The following is a 20,869-nucleotide window of genomic DNA, read 5'->3' as shown; positions in this document are numbered from 1 at the left end:
TGATTGCCATGAGTGCTGCTTTGCTATCCGATAGGATCCGAATCGAAAAATTGTTACATTCCTTTTGATTATGGCTGAAGCTGCAAGTAGAAGTCCTAGGCATTCAGCCTGAAAGACTGTATTATGGGGTCAGACACCGTATTACTCAGAGAAGACCCCAGCACCCGTGCCATTTTCAGTCTTGGACCCGTCCGTGAAGATGAGTAAATTTTCGACGCTGTTGTGCTCTGATGTGTGTTCATCTAGCTGTATCTTATATTTCTTGACTTGAACGCCAACTTAAGAACAAAGAAATTTACGTTCCAAGTGATTATGCTACTACATATAACCAAAGCAGCAAGAACATCTCGTCCATAATATGAAGTTGAACAAATTGAAATAATGTTTTATATTCAAATCACTATCTTCGAGCATAATCACGTGTAGTGACAGGATTTTAAATCAACATTTTACTATAGTATTGATACAAAAACCTAATATTAAAATAAAAAAATGTTGTAATCTTTAGAACAATTTCTTCTAAGTATATTGGCAATAAATTGTATCTAAAAAATACGGCTTCCTGTTTAAATACAATTACAAGCAATATCTAATATCTCCATGTTTTTTTAAAAAGCTGTGAAGTTACATTTAATAAATGATTCCATGATATCTAATATCCTTTTATAATGAACGTTAGCTAAAATAAGAATTAAAAACAGTAACGAAAAAGAAATAAAACGTTTTTTTCGTCTACTGAAAAATGTAGTTTTTGTAGTTAGCATATATTGATACTTCATCGTCGATATGCTGCACTCTGTGACTGCAGGCCCGAGGCATGGGAAGTGCCGATGTTCCAGGTACTACGCTTTTAGGAACACGATACAAAACTCTAACAACACTCGCTAATGACTAATCCCTCACCTAGAACTACCATTTGATACGCTAGTGAATTCAGTCAAATATTGTACTTGTTTTGTATTACTGACTATTCTGTGTTACATTTTCTCCGAATATCAAATACGAAAAGAATTGTTTAATTTATGATGATAGAAATGCAAGTAATACGTTGGATGTGATAAAATATACGTCTAGCATTAATTACGTATTATATTGCATAAACCTTTTCAACAATGGCAATTAAGAAAAACAATAAGAAATAAAAGTGATTTTTCTATTCTTTATAAACTTATATTCATAATAAAAGTGATGTTTAAATGCGAGTTAATTTAATCAATTTACGTAATTCCTTCATAAATCCGTTCCACTTTTTCCCATCAAGTAGTATCTTTTACTGCGGCGATGTATAAAAAGCGAGTATAGAACATGCAAGAGCAAGTTAACAATTTTATTATATTTATATTCCATTCGTTGGTTCGTCACGCACCGGCGCATCCCACATAATTGGCCAATAATTATGTCACTAAGCGAAGCCCTAGATATGCTATTAGTCTATATAACTAGATCTCTATTACATTTAATTATTTTGTGTCACAATAATCACAGGCCACGGTGGGTCGTACTGCGTTTGTTATGGTCCAGTTATCGTTAGGCTCGAAATATCATTCATCATATAAAACAATGCAAGTACAATTTATATTTTCTAACTAGCTTTGTTTGTAGCTGATTTTGTTTCGTGGATAAAGTAGAGAACGCAAAGATAAAAACAATTCAAATTGAATTTTACTGTTTTTCGTGGACATCTGTTTATAATATTTTTATAAAATGTTTCTCGGTCATTTGTAATCCTCATAATAAATTTGGAATGAGGAAGAATACTATAAAACTATTACTTGCTTACCTAAGGATTTCTATAAAAAATTTGAAGAAATCGCGAGTGTTTTTCATCTGAATAAAAATTTTATTGATAATCGATCCGTAAACTGATTTAATCAGTAGGTAAGTAGCAAAATGTTGCGTAAAAAATATCGCAACAAAATATCGATTTAAAACAATATAAAGACAATTGAAGACAATTCAATGAGTGTTGATTATTATTATATAGAACAACAAACATCTCACGCTATTTTCATTTGAATATATAATAACAATAATAATTGTAGGTACGATTCGATACTGCAAATTCTTGGAAAACTAAAAATCATTTTATTGTTGAAATAGTTGTAGGTATTCTTTCCTTTCAATATCGGTGAAGTACCTACACGTTTCTTTTTATTTAACCAAATTATAACAATCCAGTTTTTACAGAATAGAAAAATGGATTGTTTGCGAACTGTTGAAAATAATTTTCATTGTAAACTATTGAATTTTATTTTTAAAGGGCAAGTTTTTATTACTGCTTTCCAATAGGGTAAAACTTTTAAATATCAACTTTTATACAGAAGGGTTTGAAAGTTTTCACAATAATTATTATTACTTACGGTGCAATAGTTTGATACTCGAATATTGTTTGTTTTCTTTATAAGGGCTTCATTATGGTCTGCTATTCTATCATAATTTCACATTTTATATCATGTTTGTATATGACGTGGGTATTTAAAGCGATAGCTATAGTGTGTATCTATTATCATATCTACATTTATAAGTACTTCTATAACGTACGATCGTTATCATAATTAAGTATTAGCAATAAAATATTAAAAAATCTAAAGATTAAAAATCTCCCGTTTGCAAGTTCATAGTTCGTACGAGTTGCGTAGAGCGAACAGAGCGTTTCGTGCGTCGGGTTGCGTGCCGGCGGCGCTGGCGTTCTAGCCATGATTCTATTGTAGATCTTATCAAAACACGTGTAACTTGTCTCAACTTTTTATGTAAAGCGCTTTACAGACTCGCTACCTTACTTTACTTTAATAGCGACGCCACGCTCGTACTGCGCCGAATACAACCTTAATGCGGCGTAACCGTTGAAGGCTCGATTCGATTTTATATCTGTGATAACAACTTTATTAGATGTCTTGTCATCACACAATTATGTGATAACGCTCCTAAAATAATACGCATTATCTGCAGTGAAAACGTGATCGTTTTATATTTGCATCTCCGCAAAAAATATTGTTGAATGAATGTAGACTGTGAATAAATTAATATTTACATTGCAAGTAATGTAAATAAGAATTCCCGCGCAATTAATTTTAGCATTTTATAGCTTAAATTATCGTCGACTTAACATTTAAACATAAGATGCATTTTCAATAAAAATGGCAAGGCTAAGGGTGAACCTCTTTCACGCTACAATTGTTCCGTACATTATAAATTTAAAATGTGTAATACCTACTCGTTAAATGGTGTTTCATCAAATCAAATTAAAAAAGTGAATCAAATATTTACAAAAGAGGTACTAATTATAAAATAGTATGTTATACATATGCGAGTTGCATTGAGATATACCTACTTAGGTATGTGTTTTAAATCATTCCATTTAGAATAAAAAATGCAAAATGTATGTAGGTACAACAATAAATACGTGGATTTTGTTAATTCGATACGTAACCATAAAAGCTAAAGCTTAAATTGTAAGTCTCGCTATAATAACAATAAATTAATACGCGATATTTTAATTACAATAACTGGATTGGAAACATAATCCAACAAACTTCGTCCTTTTTCTCTTTTCATGTGCATAATATAATAATTAAGTTCTCTAACTGATAACTTTCTCATTAATTGTTCTGTATTGAATATATTTATATGCGTTCTTTCTATGATATGTTTATCGGAGTTAAGATCTTATTATATTAGCTGTTGTTTTTTTGTGGTTATTTTGTATTGTTTCATCTGTAACCAGTATGGTTAAAGATGGGGCGATAGTTGGTGGCCTGCCTTAGATCAACAGGTGGAGTCAGATTGGTGTAAGCTTCTCCAGCTATGCCGTTATATACCTATACAACAATTATCGTCCTTCCTGGTTGACACTTCTGTTTCAATTTACAAAGACGGTGTATTGTTAGTACAATAATAGTTACAAATATCGGGATAACCAAAATCCAAGTTTTAGATAAGTGTATCCCTGAATTGTTTATGAAGAATTCATTAGAAGTATACTTGATGAATTTCTTATTTTGTTCCTCAAATTTAAAATAAGATTCACTCTTAATAAGACAATAAATAATCTTCATTCACTTTATAGAAGAAAAATAGGCATTCCTATTTAGTTTCTACACGAAGGACGACGATTCTACACGAGTTTACAGGCAAATTTTCTTCAAAACTCACCATGTTTTGCTAAGAATTTAAGATAACAATTAAAGACATAAGAACCTGATACACTGAAAGTCTACGATAAATATGACCCAATAAAGTTCGGGTAACACCTATCAAATGATGATATCAATCAATGATGATGATGACTAGCTAGCATCAAAAATGATATGATTGGCAAGTTGTGCACTCAAAACACGTATGGCCATTATGAATAGTGCATTTCAATTTGATCGCGATGATTATTTGTGATCGGCCGCACTTACCTACAATACTTTGCGGTCGATGTAACAACAACTTTGCGGATCAGCCAATTATATCGCTTTGTTGGCCGTATCGCTATTTGAATATTGGAGTTAGCGCATTAGAGGCAAATTCGGAATCGGTTAATGGGTGCCACTCAATGACTGATCGTGTATTACGTTATTTTAATAAAACCACGCGTTAATGATGTGATGCTTCCAGTTAATTACATGTACGGAACGAGAGCTTGATTTAGATTGTGTTGTATTTATTCAATTGTTAGTGTAGACCCGTTTCGAGTATGGATGACAGAATTGGTGAACTAAATACTTTCGTGACTTTCGTATTAGAGAAACTATATAGATTTTGGTTACCGGCTTAAATAAATTTATTATTTATTTATATTAGGTATTAATTTTAAAATGTTTATAGTGAATGCCAGTAATCTAATGGAGTTCTCTTAACGATTCAAAAGAATTGGCAGCAGACTAAATATTTTATCGACGCCCATGCATTGATTTATAAATTTGTTTATTTTTATTTAACAAGTTTTCGGTAGATTAATAGGATATAAACAAACATGAACACACTTTGAAATACTAGTTGAGTAAGGTTCGATGGAGTAGGAATATGATATATATCTTATATATATCTTATATATATTTTGGCAAATTACATTCTTATGTAAAGCAAAAGGTCTTTAAAAGTTATAAATTTTAAGATTGTGGAGGTAAATCGCTATCACATATGATTGGTCAACCATTTGGCAATTAAGTGGTAGAATTTAGAAAGCCCTTAATATTCTCAGTGTTATCATATTCAGCACAACATCTAAAATAAATAGGAATTTACGGATCTGATAGTTGAGACAAATGCATTTAAGAACTTTTTTATTTGTACACTCTGCATACACTAAGTATAAGATTTCCTCAGATATTTAAATTGCAACGATATAGTCTCTTGATATTTTACAATTTGATGGCCAGAATTTCCAGTATTTTTTAACAAATATACTACACCTATCTACAGTAAATAAGTAAATAACAACGTTTTGCGCAGGATATTATCTAAATCGTTAAGAAGGCGTGATCTAATTTATTTCTGCCTGCAATATGTATGTAAATAATACAATCTCATTTCATTAGTTTATTATATTTTTAAAGGCGGCGATGCGCACAAAGCGTTAAGATAAGATTAAACACCAAAATGATAATTATCTTATGTTTAACAATGATAATTCTATGCTTAATTACGCTAGCCTTGGTATTCAAACAATACGGAAAATTTCAAAAGGAAATATTATTTATATGTTACAGAAGAGCATTATTTAGTTGTAATGAAATAATTGTTTCCGCTGTGGTTATTTATTTGAAATTAAAGCTTTATAGTAATTGCCTCACGTCTAATTATATCATGTAGAGATTGTCTAATCTAAAAATGAACGCCCCTCCACTAAACTTAATTGTTTCAATGTGTGAGGACAAATAATTATTGAACCACTTTATATGTGTGCGCGCGTCAATTCTACTGCAAACTTTGACACTCGCGCACTGATTTGTCAACTAATCGGGCGATCAGTTCAGGTGCCTAGCATTGAATGGCGGGGAGAGCGCGCTATGTACGGAATGACACGTCCGTTCTGTCGTGCATCGCGTCATTTATGCACTAGTTGGCCAACTGGTCCTGTCGTTCGGGCATGGACGGGACTGGAGGACTGAACGACCAATGAGGCAGACCAATTTGTGTGTATTGCGTCTATACACGTACTTTGAATGTGAGCGTAAACACAGTGGAGGGGCGTTCATTTTTAGATTAGACAATCTATACCTAGTGAAGTTTATTTCCAGTATATTCCCTATTGTTCGGATTGGACCTGCACCAGGCAATGTACCACACATTTTAGCAGCAAACAACAATAGCATATTATGACTGCTGCTGTTTGCCGTCCGAAGAGTTACAAGAAAAACGCAAACGTAGATACAGAAGTAACTCCACAAGACCAAAAAACTAGGTGACGTAAATCAAAGATTCAATTATTATGGTGCGATAAAAAATATTAATGCTTTATTTAAATGCGGTCGATATTTTCGATAATTCATAAATTTGTCTCGAATCAAATTGAACACTTAAGTAAAAATTGTACTGAAAGCACAACTCTCACATTTTAAAACTGAATCAATCGAAAGTTCTTCCTTGATTCGATTCCGTAAACATCAAATAAAAAAAAAAATATAAATGGAACTATTTGCATAGAAAAAGCTTTTATTTATACACTCTTGAACTAAACAAGAAGTATTTGCCATCTTCCCTTCAATAGGTATAAAATTCTTCCTTTGTAAAGTATATTAAACTTATAAAACTCGGTATGTTTTCTATTCTTTCGAATAAACAATAAATAATGTTATTCTGTCGGTTCTTTCACTGTTTATGTAAACAGATCCCTTGCAAAGAATGATTATATTCTCAGTGAACCGTAGTTAAATATATTATAATGTTGATTTAGTTGCGGGTTAATTATGATATCATTTATTTGTAGTCGGTAATAGAAGTATGCAATAAGCTTTGCTGGTTTTTATTTAATTGCACTGCATTCAATTAGATAACATATCCTTTGATAAACATAGAGGATTATGCTGCATTCTCATATTATTTTAAATTTACCTTATAGAAATTGAGACGTTTACAAAATACTTGTAGGAGGATACGTTTGTAACTTAGTTCAGCTTAAAGCTTTTGAAATTTTGGGGCCTCATTTGTCCATATTAAATCCACATTGGCGAAGCAGGAATTAATTTTATGAGCAGTCACACAGAATTAACATTTGAGTGTGGGAACACGGGCTACTTGGTACCGGCCCTACGCCGTATGAAGTGCCGATTGTTGACACTGCAGCGGCCAAGAATTGACGTTCAAACAACACAGCCTTAATTCATACGAAATAGCACTATCTTGTTATCTCTGTTGTTTTAAATTAAAACTATAAAGAAGATAACTTGTGTACATAAGCTTAATAACACGAAAAGCCGGTGTTTGTAATGGACAAATTGTGAAAGGCGTTAGATAACGGGCGTATCATTGTATTGTGTAATATTGACTTTGCTTCAAGCTTTTTTTTTCATTTCACACACGTTTTGTTATTTTCTCTTAATTTCTTAATTGTGTCACTAGGTTTATTTTAACAATACCGGACATTGAAAGTTACTAGCGATACCTACTTATGTATTATGTGTGTGTCTTTCCAAACTTGATATTTACGATGATAACAATATAAAAATTGCATAGGTATCTAGTATTAATGCGTAATACATGCGTACATAATCTTATATATTAAAATTCTCGTGTCACAATGTTAGTCTGCATACTCCTCCGAAACGGGTGGACTGATTCTCATGAAATTTTCTGTGCATATCGGGTAAGTCTGAGAATCGGCCGACATCTATTTTTCATATGTACCACGGGCGAAGCCGGGGCGGGCCGCTAGTATATGTATATTACTTTGTTTTATATCCCTCTAAATTGCAAATATACGTCTGGATTAGATGAAAAATCACACTGAATCTAATACGACGTTCCGGTTCAACACATGCATGTGATGCGCTCCACATAATCATATATCTTGAGGATTCCTTCTTGAATACAGTTCATCTAAGTTTGCCATGGAAAAATGCGAGAATTCTGAGAACGAGTGCAACGAAGCATAATACGGTACAGTTATAATGGCGTATTAAATAAGTGGACAATTTATATATTTTCAATCCGTTAACGGCATTTTATATCTATTAGATGAGATACCCGGTATTAGTTCGAAGCAACCGCGACAGCTCATTGCTACTGGGTGAACTGGGTCTACTTCATCTCGCGAACGAATACCTTTGAACTTGAGATCAGGTAATATTCAGAGTTCCATGTTTGGTTTCACCATCAGACTTTAAATACATTAATATTGATCGAAGCAGCGCGAGTGATCATTGACCGACGGTGACACTACGGATCTAAATTTTCGAGCTCACAGATCCACCGCATTACTTACCCATTCATGCAACGCTTGCTAAAAAGTCATCATTCGTCCAATTCTTCCAATTAGCCAGAACGACAGAATTTCAGGAGTCGCAACTCGAATCTTTAGAATTCATTAAATATGACTGAGGTAATTGTTCAAACGTTTGTATTCGTGAAAACTGAATATAGTGGAACGCGATGTCAATCAGATTTTCTGTTTTGGATTTGATTTGGTAGATAGCGTGATGCATATTGAGGTCAATTATTTATATTAGTAAACTTGAAGTAATAAACATTCTCAATATGTCATATTAAATTAAACTTAATTAAATAAGTGGGTTAATTTTATTATAGAAGAGGTTTTTTTTAAAAGTACCAACGCGTCCACTTTTCGCCCGCTCGAAACTTTGTTATATTATTTTACCTACCTACTTATCATTGTTCCTGTCTTTCCTTATCTCGCTTAAAAAATCGGATCATCAAGAGTCTGGAATAAGAATATATTATCTATATATAATATATTATCTAATCTGTGAGATAACTTCATGTTAAAATTGGAGTGTTCTTGAAGTATAGCAATGAAAATACTAGGTATAGAAATGGCATCGACTATAAGTGACTATAATAATTATTATTACTAGACATATACCAGACGTTTAGAACATTGACCATGTTACATCACATTTTGCCAATGATCTCTTTGGGCTCCGATATAGTAAGGGAACCCTTAACTCCTGTCAGACCACTGAAAATAAACAATATTTATTACCGTACTTATAAATTCTTTTTTTCGAAAAATAATTAACGAAATAAAAACACCTTTCATCACATGCCTATGTACAAAATAACTATTTGCATGCATTAAAAAATTAACTATTATTCCCATTATATTTTTCATTCATCTGAATCCAAAGAAAGCAATAAGATAGCCAATCATCTTATTTATTTATTTATTTATTTATTTATTTATTTATTTATTTATTTATTTATGACACTTCATTGTACATATAACAGGAATTTAAAATAAATGAATACATAAAATTGGAAAGTGTACAATAGGCGGGCCTTATTGCTTAAAAGCAATACCTAAGGCCAAAGCAATAAGTCTTGTTACCAAACAGCGAAATAAATGTCTAGATATATTCAGGCATATTTCGTAGATTTAAATAAAAAATGTATTTTCCAGCCGTTTATAATATTAATATACGTACGTTGTAGAAATATGTAAATATATCGAGCGTGAACAATATTAATCTCCACATAAATTAAGTTTCTCAAGCAGCGTGAATTTAATAACACCTCGTTCCAACATATATTTTTTAATTTCATGCGCAAATAAATATTAATTGGCGAATATAATAAATTTTATGAAACAGATGCAAAACGGCGTACACATGGGTGTATTTATTAAGCGAACTTTTTACTGAGTCAACAATCAACTTTAAAATTACAATCTAAAGGTTAAATCAATTAGATAACTAATTATGTTTATTTTTTGCAAATTAGGTTATGGTTTTTTATTAAAATACGATTTTACATTATAGGTACCTAATTGAAACTTTTTATTCATGTACTTAATTCTGGAAAATCCTAAAGCATAGGTAATTCATAATATTATGGTTTCAACTAATTTCAAACATTCATAAGGTGTAGGTATAAATAATTTACAAATCACAACGAAATGACGTTGATTTAATAATGCATATATCTAAATGAAAGAAATAAACATGCAACTCAAAATGTACCGACCTATTTAAAATTATCGAGTGTTTATATTTATGACGTCATAAGTTAGGTCATTAGGGCTTATTCACGAAATCGAAAAATGAATCACAGCGTAACAAATGTTATTAACGTTATCTTTACGAGCAATGAAATTCTATTGTTTAAAACAAACTTCTGTTTGTTCAGCCGATAGCAGTAAGCAGGCCGCCTAGGAACCTAATTACAATTAGTATTTGTATTATGTATTACCTCTATCTGTAATTTCAATTACAATTTTCGCTACCTACTTTCAAACATGGGTATTGAACGAATGAAATGAAACCATAATAATATGTCCATAAGTTAAACCTTCTCCACTTCAAAGAGCCTTTTTAATTAAGTATGTATCATTTTCAATGTCATATTTTTATTTATAAATTGAGTCGGTAGGTAGTAGGTACCCACACAAAGTTAATTGATTTATTAAATCAATATTTGCCCTCAATATATTTTTGATAGCTTTGTGTTATTTTTTGATAGATGAGCAAAACGTAGGTTACATAAGAATTGCCCAAATATAAAATAATATTTTGGAAATTATACTCGAGCGCGAAACCATATTTGAATTTCAACAATTCACTTGTTGAATCCAAATTATGAGTTTTTTTACTAGGTATTGTCAAGATTGGTTACTTCACACTTCGTTCACTTCACAATACGAGCATACAGGAAAAGTGGCGGAAAGTATTGCGCATTTTCAATACAAATTTCATCAAATTGTATAAGATTGCCGGAGATCCAACTTCATTTCGTATCCTGCAGTCCCATCTTGTTATTTAATACTTTCAGAGGTTTCCACGTCTACCGTGCACTGAACAGGATTTAATATCTAATAATAATATATTGACCTATGATCTATCTTAATATATATAAATCTTGTGTCACAATGTTTGTCCTCAATGGACTCCTAAACCACTTAACCGATTATAATAAAATTCGCACACCATGTGCAGTTCGATCCAACTTGAGAGATAGGATTTAAACATGTAGGTACCACGGGCGAAGCCGGGGCGGACCGCTTGTAATCTATATTATGAAGTTTTTAAGGTCATACGGAACTACTGCATTTGAAATGACGATACCTACAATCTGAAGAAAATTACGTAGCTATGATCTAGAATATAATATAGAGTTCCATATAAATGTCATCATGTTTATCTGTACTATCTTTAACATTATTGGTACATGGAATTATAGAACAGTTTAGTATGACCGTAATGATATAAGTACCTAAAAACAAACATTCGCTTAACTACAAAACTATAATTGAGTTGGTAGAAACAAGCAAGCAAACCATCATATTCCAACTATTATAATATCTACTACTATGATTCTGTCTAAGAGCTAACGCCAGTAAGTACATAAATAAAAACAACTCTCAAGGGGATCTGTGATCTCAGCAAGGATTTGTTTAGTTTTCTAAGAAATTTATATTATTACGAATAAACCGTTTATAGCTCTTAGACATTGTATAATGTTATTTATTACGAATTTCTTAAACATTACAAGCTAAAATGTGTAGCAATGTATTATTGCTAAACGAATAAAGCTTAATTCAAATGAAGACTTGGCATACACGTTTAATTCGAGAGAACGTTTTCCAGGCAAAGTTTTCTGAGGATATCATAAGTCGTAAATAACAAAACTTAAATTGCATATGCCTAGGGTTTCCATCACAATCTAAGACTAAACGCTGCGTCAAACGTTGTAAACGAAGCTTCCAAACTCGTGTCACCTCACTACGGTATCTTTTATTTTCTATGACACTTCCCTTACTCATAACATGACATATACAGGGTGTCCCACTATTGGTATACTAAGCGCGAAGGGCCTTGTAGTTTTGAATACACTGATCACGTAAAAAATACTTAAAACAACAAAATTACGTCAAAAATATTTTTGTAAATTTTTCCTAAAATCCATGTTTTCTTCTCTGACTTCGCGCAACCGGCATATACCGCTTCTTTAATGTAAGAATTTGTCTTTGAAAACATAAATTTAAACGGTAGGTCACGTGCTGGTGCTAAAGTTGGGCGGGTTGCTTGTTATGGGAGTACACATAGAGTTTTAAGAATTCATTTATTTGAAAAAAATGCGTCTGGAATTTTATAATTATTTTTTACGTACTCAGCGTATGCAAAACTATAACCTCCTTTGAGCTTAGTATACCAACAGTGGGACACCCTGTAGGTATATAACAAATTAACATGATATATCATTTATTCTTTGGCATATCTCGATCTTTCTACACCGTGTTCTAGAAAAGTTAGTCTATAGATAAAAATATTAGACATTGGTTACTAAAAATTCAAAAACATCTCAGCGCGTATAGATATGAATAATTGAATTATTCAATCGCATTACGCACGCGTTCGGAAGACTTAATGTAGGTGCTCTAATTCCACCAAACAATTTCACTATTTTCTTACGTCAATACTTTTAATATAAGAGCCAGCGCTGGAATGATGAGATCTTTTTGATTTTATAAGTTTTCACACTCTTAAATGTGCAAGCGAAAGTTCCACTTTGTTACTTCTTTTATAATTTCTTCTGTGAATAAATTCATGAAAGAATTTTATTACGACTGATCAGTCTATATAAATTAAAATTAAATATAATAATTAAAAAACATTTATCACTAGTCGTCATTACCACTGTCAATATGACTTACCTACAAAGACATAGAGAAAATAAATTAGATACAATTTTAATCCTAGTCAAAAACAATAAATGTATCCAAGCCATATCATAGAAAATTAAAAATTTTATAAAGGTATTCGAAGGTATAAAAATCACAAGATATTTGTTTCTTAATGAGTTTCATCATTCAATAAATGACTATAAGTAGGTAGTAAGTAGGTACTTATATAGTAGGTAGGTACCTACTTTAATATAACGTGTGCACTCTTTCATAGGTTTTATCAAACACGCTTTGTAAAAAAGAGTTCCCGCTTTTAATATCGTAAATGGAGTCCTAACATATGCTATAAACGTAAGATTAGTGACCTAATGAGAATTTCAACGTGCAAAATCCGTATAATCTGCCATCAAATGCTTGATATGCTTGCTAATAAACGTTAACATTGTTTATATTTATTTGTCTACAATTCCTCAAAAAGTTACGCTTAAATTATAAAATTATACTAGTTTATAATAATAAAAGTACCTAGGTATTAAGAATCAAGTAAGATGCGATCTGGATTACAACTTCGACTCTAGCTAAGCTACTTTGGCTCTTATGGTGAAAATACTTAAAGATAAAAATCGCTTGTTATTCCTAACTCAGCCTCCAAATCGCAATCCCTATAATAGTTACTTCCAAGTGAAGCAATATCTTGACAGACCTACCTATAGACTCTTGATTTAACTCAAGAATTACAATAGTGGTAAATGTTAAAAATATGTAATGACGATTCAAGTGTTTCTAGAAGAAGTCTAATTGAATAAATAAATGTTTGAGTTTGATATTAAATAATTGAAACAAGTAACTCTGCACATGCCAATACAACTTAACCTCATTTTAATGCCTACAGATTTGAGGTAGCTATATATATGTATGTATGTAAATCACGAGGTAAAACAACACCCTTCTCGAACCAAAAGTTCCATAATAAATCGCTCCACTCAAAATAATATTTTAGTAAAAAACAATAGTTCATTAGCAAAGATTTTATATCCGTGACGCAACACGTGCGTTTCCATTAACGCGGTTAATTAAAATTGTAAGTAAAATAAAGTATTAGCTTAGATTAATTTATGCTTATCAATCTCAGTATTTAATACCGTTCTTGTACGATTAATTCTCTCAGTTAACCCGTTACTGATAAGGTTCTTATGTTTTATTGAAAGTACAATGGAAATACAATTGTATTTATTTTAATAGATTCTATTGAAATGTTGGATTTAGGGCCGATTTTTCATTGCTTGGATAAAACTTATCCGTCCAATAAAGTATTACACGATAATATTAAAATGTCACGTAAACTGTCAAATACGGGCAATTAGAATACGTTTTTAAAATGGTAGTTTTATACATTATTCGTCGAATAATTTTTATCCAAGCATTGAAAAATCGGCCCTTAGTTAATGAATGCGTTGTAATATTATAGTGAGGTACTGTTCTTCGTTGGTTGGTAAAAATCATATTTTAATCCAATATAAATATTTTAATCCATTCTCGAATCTCCGACCTTTACATAGACATTTCAATAAGTGACTTATTGTTCTTCGAAATATTAGTTAAAAGTATTAAATACTATTACAATTAAATAAAAAACACTATTTCACGTACAAAAATGTATTAACAGAAACTGTATAAAAAAATGTTTAATTGATTTAGTTCTTTTCTTAGTATGTATTGCTCATTTGTGCGTAACAAGTTATTTTTACCGATTGCAGTAGTAGTTTTTATTGATTTCAATTTTTTTCAATTAAATTAAGACTTTGTTATTATTTAGCTATTATTCATTATTTTTGTTCTAAATACATTTTTATACACGCACCTACTAATTTAAAAATATAATCAAGAATTCAATATTAAATTTATTCAAAATTTAATTCTTCGTTTCCTATTATTTGCTTTCTTATTCTATGTTTGTTAAAAAACTTATATTTGAAAGAAATTTTGATTTTACAAATGTTTTTTTCAACCATTTATCTCTAAATTCAATCTTTATTCACCCCTGAAAACTAATTTATAGACCCAGTTTAAAAAAATATTAAAATCACGTCACTATTTTTACGCATAGGTCTGATATGGGTCTGATTACTGATAGTCTGATTACACTATTTAATTATTTATAATTAATAACGTTTATAATATAAGTATAAAAAATTCATAGAATTTGTTTACAACTATGGTCTGGTTCAATCCAGATAGATTTGGATAACTCACTGCTTTTGTCTGGTAATCACTAACCCACTTAATTAAAATTTACCTAATATCAAACTATTTAAAAAATCTAAATATAATTTGATGGCGGACCCTGACCTATGACTATATTAATCCATATAATACTAATATTATAAATGCGAAAGTAACTCAGTCTGTCTGTCTGTTACTCAATCACGCCGTAACTACTGAACCAATTTGCATGAAATTTGGTATAGAGATTTTTTGGTATTTTTATATCTGGTATAGAATAAATTTTAATTTCAAATCACAATTATTATTTCGAATCAAATATTAAAAGTGATCCTAAAAATGTCTACACACACCTAATAGTCCGGGATACATCGCCCATTTTTGCAAGTGATTACTATCAAGCTAATTTTTCGTGAGTAGCTTTATTTTGATGAGATGCCCAATAATTTCATGTACGAAACTCTCGATTGTGGTAGCTTACAGAGGTAAAAAGGATAAAATATTTTGATTTGATGGTTCTCAAATATTAATTACCTACTAACTGAATGTTTTTTTTTTGTTCAATCTCAAGATAATTATCTAAATTATTCGAAAAAATATTTGTCCTACAAAATCTATAGTTTGATCAAAGAGTCCCCCTTTCCAATGTGTATCGATAACGAAGTCATCATAAATGATTACTAACCAGCTGATTTTTTTATTTTCACTTATTTAATACTTATATAATTCAACAGACATATTGTCCTACAAATTGCGTAATAAATATTTGAGAACCGTCAAATCAAAAATTTTTATCCTTGTTACCTCTGTAAGCTACCACAATCGAGAGTTTCGTACATGAAATTATTGGGCATCTCATCAAAATAAAGCTACTCACGAAAAATTAGCTTGATAGTAATCACTTGCAAAAATGGGCGATGTATCCCGGACTATAATCAGAATTCCGTATGAAATTTTTTCATCACCTAATATGTATGCATACAACTCTTACCAATATTTGTAGAATACAATGACGTTTTTACATGACATTATAAAACGCGAACAAATAAGTGATTTAAATGTAAGTAAATTAATTATTGCAAACAACATTCAACGGTAATTAATAATTAATTTATCATGAAATCCGAATAGATTTGCGTCGTGCGTGATGAAATGATATAAAATATTTACATTTGTCTCAGTGCGTTCGGTTCGTCAACCCGTACGAATTAACTTGAGACCTGAGCCGATGACGTTAATTTCAATGTAATATTATAGGTACCTTTCCAAAATAAATAAAATAATGGAATGTAATGCAAACTAAGTAACAGTTTTACTTACTATGGGTAGTAATATTTTTATAGAAAAACTAATATATCGCATAATATGTCGCACTCCAGCCGAGTATCAAATTTACTCGTACGGGTTATACATTCTGTTACACGAAACATCAGTAAGGGACCACACAAACTTTGTACACCTGTTCAAATAAACTCAAACGATTAACAGCGCCTACCTACTGAACTTACGATTTATATACAATAATGCATAATGCATATCGATTAATTACCGACTTGCATTCAATAATGTAATGATATTTTTGACGGGTAATCAGTCAATAATATCCGAAAATAACTAGAATACCTACATAACATTATTAAATTTATGCATTCTTTAATAATGTCTTCATATTATATTTTTGCATTCATTCTGAACCTATTCGCAACATTCCATAATGCTCAAACCCGCAACTCCAATTACATGGTAAAAAAAGGTTTACCACTAAATAGTAAGTTGTATTATTGATACATTTCCGCCATTTTGAATGCCAGTTATAATTATGCAATTAATTTATTTAATTGGCGCGACGACATTATCCTGTCTAATCATTTTAATATAATAGCATAGTTCGATGCAATCAGAACACAAAACAAATGCATTTAACGGGTACCTTCATAAATTGAACGCCCTAAAATTAAGTGTAGTAACAAAAGCACATTGTTCGCTACAATTAGCAATACAATCAGCATAGATAAGTTAGTGTTCGATGTACTTGCGAGTTGCGTACTAAGGATTCGTTCACACTGCTTTTAAATGTTACGTGCCTTTTACTAGGAATTGAAAGAAATTGCCAACATACCTAAATCATAAATGCAACTATGTACTATTGTATTATTCAAATACAAGTCTATAAGTATAAAAGAACCGTTTCAATCTGACATCAATAAAAAGGTATTATATTTGATTAAATTCTTATGATTTGATAATTATTAATTTCTCATAAGCGGCAAGCTTCACAAAATGCAGTAGTTGATAAAAATAGAGATCACAAGTCAATACTCTGTTAAAACAATTCGAAGGAAGTTTCAAAGAATCGTTAGCCCCAGTTCTTAAATGTTGATTCAATGCAGAGGGCCGATTCTAAACAAATAAACGTTCAAACACAAAGATGTGTCTTTGTCACACCTGGCCGTAGCCAGGTATGCGTAAAAGTGACAGCAAATATGTGTAAGGCAAGCAGCATTCTTCAAGTTTTTTTAATATTGTTTGAATTGATATTTGAATAGTATAAAAACGTGGCATATTTAATTCGACGGAATTATTTTAAAATTATTATCTACCAATTTATATTGAATTTCGTAACTTTTTTTTAATAGAAATGTTAAATAATATCTAATTATAAACATGGGATAGATTTAAATTGGCTGTATATTTAATATTATATGTGCCAGTATAAACTAATCTTTATTAAAAGTTTTTAGAACAATGGAATACATTTTTAATAATTATCGTTAAAAGGAAATTGCCTGTTTCTACTTATTTTACATGCGTATTATCCTAATTTGCAAATGCATACAATAGAAATATGCAATAGACATACATACCTACTTGTGTTATCATAAATGTTTCTAAGAAAAAATTACAATATGTACCTAATCTAAAAAGCTCGTACATATCTATAGAAATGTATTATAATATGTTAATTTTTAATTTCATAATTTAAAATATTATTGTTAAAATAACTTTAAGGTATTTCCTTGTATTTTATAATAAATACAATTTATTTATTTTAATAATTTAAAATTTGTGTGTTTGAATCTATCTACCTAGATCTATAAGAATAACTACTACCTTATGTTAATAAATAAATCCATATTATTTTATTCCAATTTTTAAATAATTTCATCACATTTTTACTTTTATTGTAAAAAATATTACTTACACTACAAATGCATAATTATTTTATTTAGATAATTCTTATTAGATTTTGATCCCTTTTAATAGAACACCGACTCATGTGATTCTCGTGTCTTTCATTAACCTCTGTGCCGAAGAGGAAATCATTTCTCCCCGAGATTAAAAAAAAACTTTAGAAAGAAATGAATTAGACGTAGGTATTTTGTTTAAATGTAATTAGTTTGTTTGTAAGAAGTTTTAAGATACCTACACCAATATCTATTAGTTAGTACCTACCGACATTTAAATAAAAGATAGGAATAAAAATAGTTAATCACATAAAAAAATATAAAACCTATCAATCGCCTAAACTACCAGTCCATTTTGTACCAAACAGTATTAAACAAACATGCCAGTAATAATTAATAACAAATTTTCTCTAGATTTCATTTTATTGGTCATAATTAAACATCAATTGTTTCATATAAGGTAAAAATATTGGAAGTAATAAACAAAACTAATAATCAATCTGTAATAAAGAATACGATAATTGCTTACATGTATTTACATATAATTAAGACAATTTTAAATATACCTAACTTAAAAAATAACGTAATTGGTTCGAAAAAGGAAATCTATAAAAAATGTAGTGGAAATAAAAATGTGCTCTTTAACATAAAGTAGCGCAACAAAGTTGAGACCCGCGGAGCTGCGAATGCCGCTCTTGTTATGGATGCGGTTAACCTAATACGGCCCGCCTGTTTTTATACGGAAACTGAAAAATTACACGCGTTTGGGACACAAGTTTAAATATTACATATATTCGTACAATTTTATTTATTTCTGTTATTTGTACCGTTTTCTTCTGGTATCGTCGCCGGTGTATATGTATGTTATTTAGGTAATATTATATTACATATTACAAGTTTTTTTTTTTTTATTTAATATCCAAATTTTTCTTTAATTTTTAGTCAGATTAAAGTTTTTATGTGAAATGTAGATCCACGCATCAGACGAAACTGAATGAAGTAAACATTGCGTAGAATATTAACTCGCTACTGAAAACAGCAGCGCCTCCATAAAAATACGAGCGAACTTCATTTAACAGTTCCTTGACACTCAGGCCGAGACGATCCCCAGTCTTGCAACAGCTGAACTCTTCGGCACGATTTTATAACCGATATTGGACTGTATTACTTGTGACATAAGATCCAATATGCGATAAAGTTGTTATACAATAAATATGCAAACTGAAGTAGCAGTTGCAACAATTAAACTAAGTTAACAAGTTATTACTTGCAACTTAATTTGTATTATTACGTTTACACGCGAACGAAAATAACAGATGATTGTTTTATTAATTATAAATAAATATAACGGGAACAATACATTGTAACGGTTACGAAAGCAAATTATTTATTGCAAAAAAGCAATACATGCGTAATTATAAACTAATATCATAATTACTGATCTTTTGCGTAACTATTATTAATAATACCGATATAAATAAAAACGGGAAAGACAAACGTGCGGGGGCAGCGAAAAAAAAATTTAAATCGGAAGCGAACAAGAAAAATCGGAAAAGTTTTCAGGGGTGTGTCGCGGCGGGGCGGAGCGAAAACGGCGGGAAAAAGTTGGAGTTGGAAAGCGGCACTCACCCTCTCTTCCTCGCGGATCATCTCGGCGATGCCGGGGCGGATGTCGGCGTCGTCGCCGTGGATGGGCAGCGGCACGGTGACGTCGGGCGGCGGCAGCAGGTCGGCCGGCGTGGCAGGCGAGGCGCGCGGGCTGCGCTCACCGTCCGAGCCGCGCCGCCGCACCTTGGGCGCCGGCGCCGCGCCGTCCTCCTCCGAGCCGCGCTTCGGCGGGCCCGGCTCCTCGCGGCTCTCGCGCCCGCTCTCCGCGCGCAGCACGGCCTGCTCGCCGTTCACGTCCGTCAGCCCGCGCACCTTCAGCGTCTCGGCCACCTTCAGCAGCCCCGTGATCTGCGCCTGCGACACGTTGATCTCGCCGCGGTACATGAACTCGACCACGGCCTTCAGGTCGCTGTACATTATGTCCCGCAGGATCACGATCGGGTGCTCGCTCGGGTTGTCCATGAACAGGCTCTGGAAGTACGGGCTGCACGCCGACAGCACCACCTTGTGAGCCTTCAGCTTCCTCCCGTCGCAGGCGAGCGTGACGTCCACGAGCGTCTCAGTTTGGAACAGCTGGTCGAAACAACTCGTCAAGTTCGATTGGTAATTGTTCCAGCGCAGGCAGAACTGTTGGGGCGAGCCGGGTGGGTCCCGTGTGTCCATAGCCACGGGTTCTTCCTCGGCCGGCATCGCTTCAGTTGTAACAGACTCGCATCTGCAACGGAACGCGAACGATAAGAACGTGCACTACGCAAGCGGCACCGACGACGGCTCGCGAAGCACTGAGCGGCGCGTGTTTGCGGGACGCGCGGGCGGGGGGCGGGGGCGGGGCGGCCGGCAAGCGAATGGCCGCCGCGTGCCGCCTCTCGCCACGCCCCCGCGCCCCGCTCGCCTGCCCCGCGAGCGCCCGCATCGATCGCGAGGCGCCCGCGCAACACGACCGCCGCGCCAACCGCGACCGCCGTGACCGCCGCGACCGCCGCGACCGCCGCACAACCGCCGCAGGACCGCGCAGTGCTTTCACTGATTACATTTTATTATTTCATCTACACTTACCATACCTACGTCT

General features: G+C 32.6%; 1 protein-coding gene across 2 annotated transcripts in view; it reads right to left on the bottom strand.

Moving 5' to 3' along the window:
* LOC149491268 (protein bric-a-brac 1-like) overlaps nt 1–20,602 on the bottom strand; it is a 200,435-nt gene extending 179,833 nt beyond the window's left edge. For both annotated transcript variants that reach the window (XM_089714809.1, XM_089714814.1), the window contains exon 1: nt 19,822–20,602. In XM_089714809.1, coding sequence (XP_089570935.1) covers nt 19,822–20,490 — 669 coding nt within the window. In that variant the 5' untranslated portion in view covers nt 20,491–20,602. The remainder of the gene's footprint in view (nt 1–19,821) is intronic.
* Nucleotides 20,603–20,869: the final 267 nt, after the last annotated feature.

The sequence above is a fragment of the Colias philodice genome, chromosome 1 (assembly GCF_061535455.1).
Source record: "Colias philodice isolate Cphi_HAF_F1 chromosome 1, ilColPhil1 Martin Lab GWU primary, whole genome shotgun sequence".
NCBI classification, from domain to species: Eukaryota; Metazoa; Arthropoda; class Insecta; order Lepidoptera; family Pieridae; genus Colias; species Colias philodice.
This window is presented reverse-complemented; position numbering and strand designations above follow the sequence as displayed.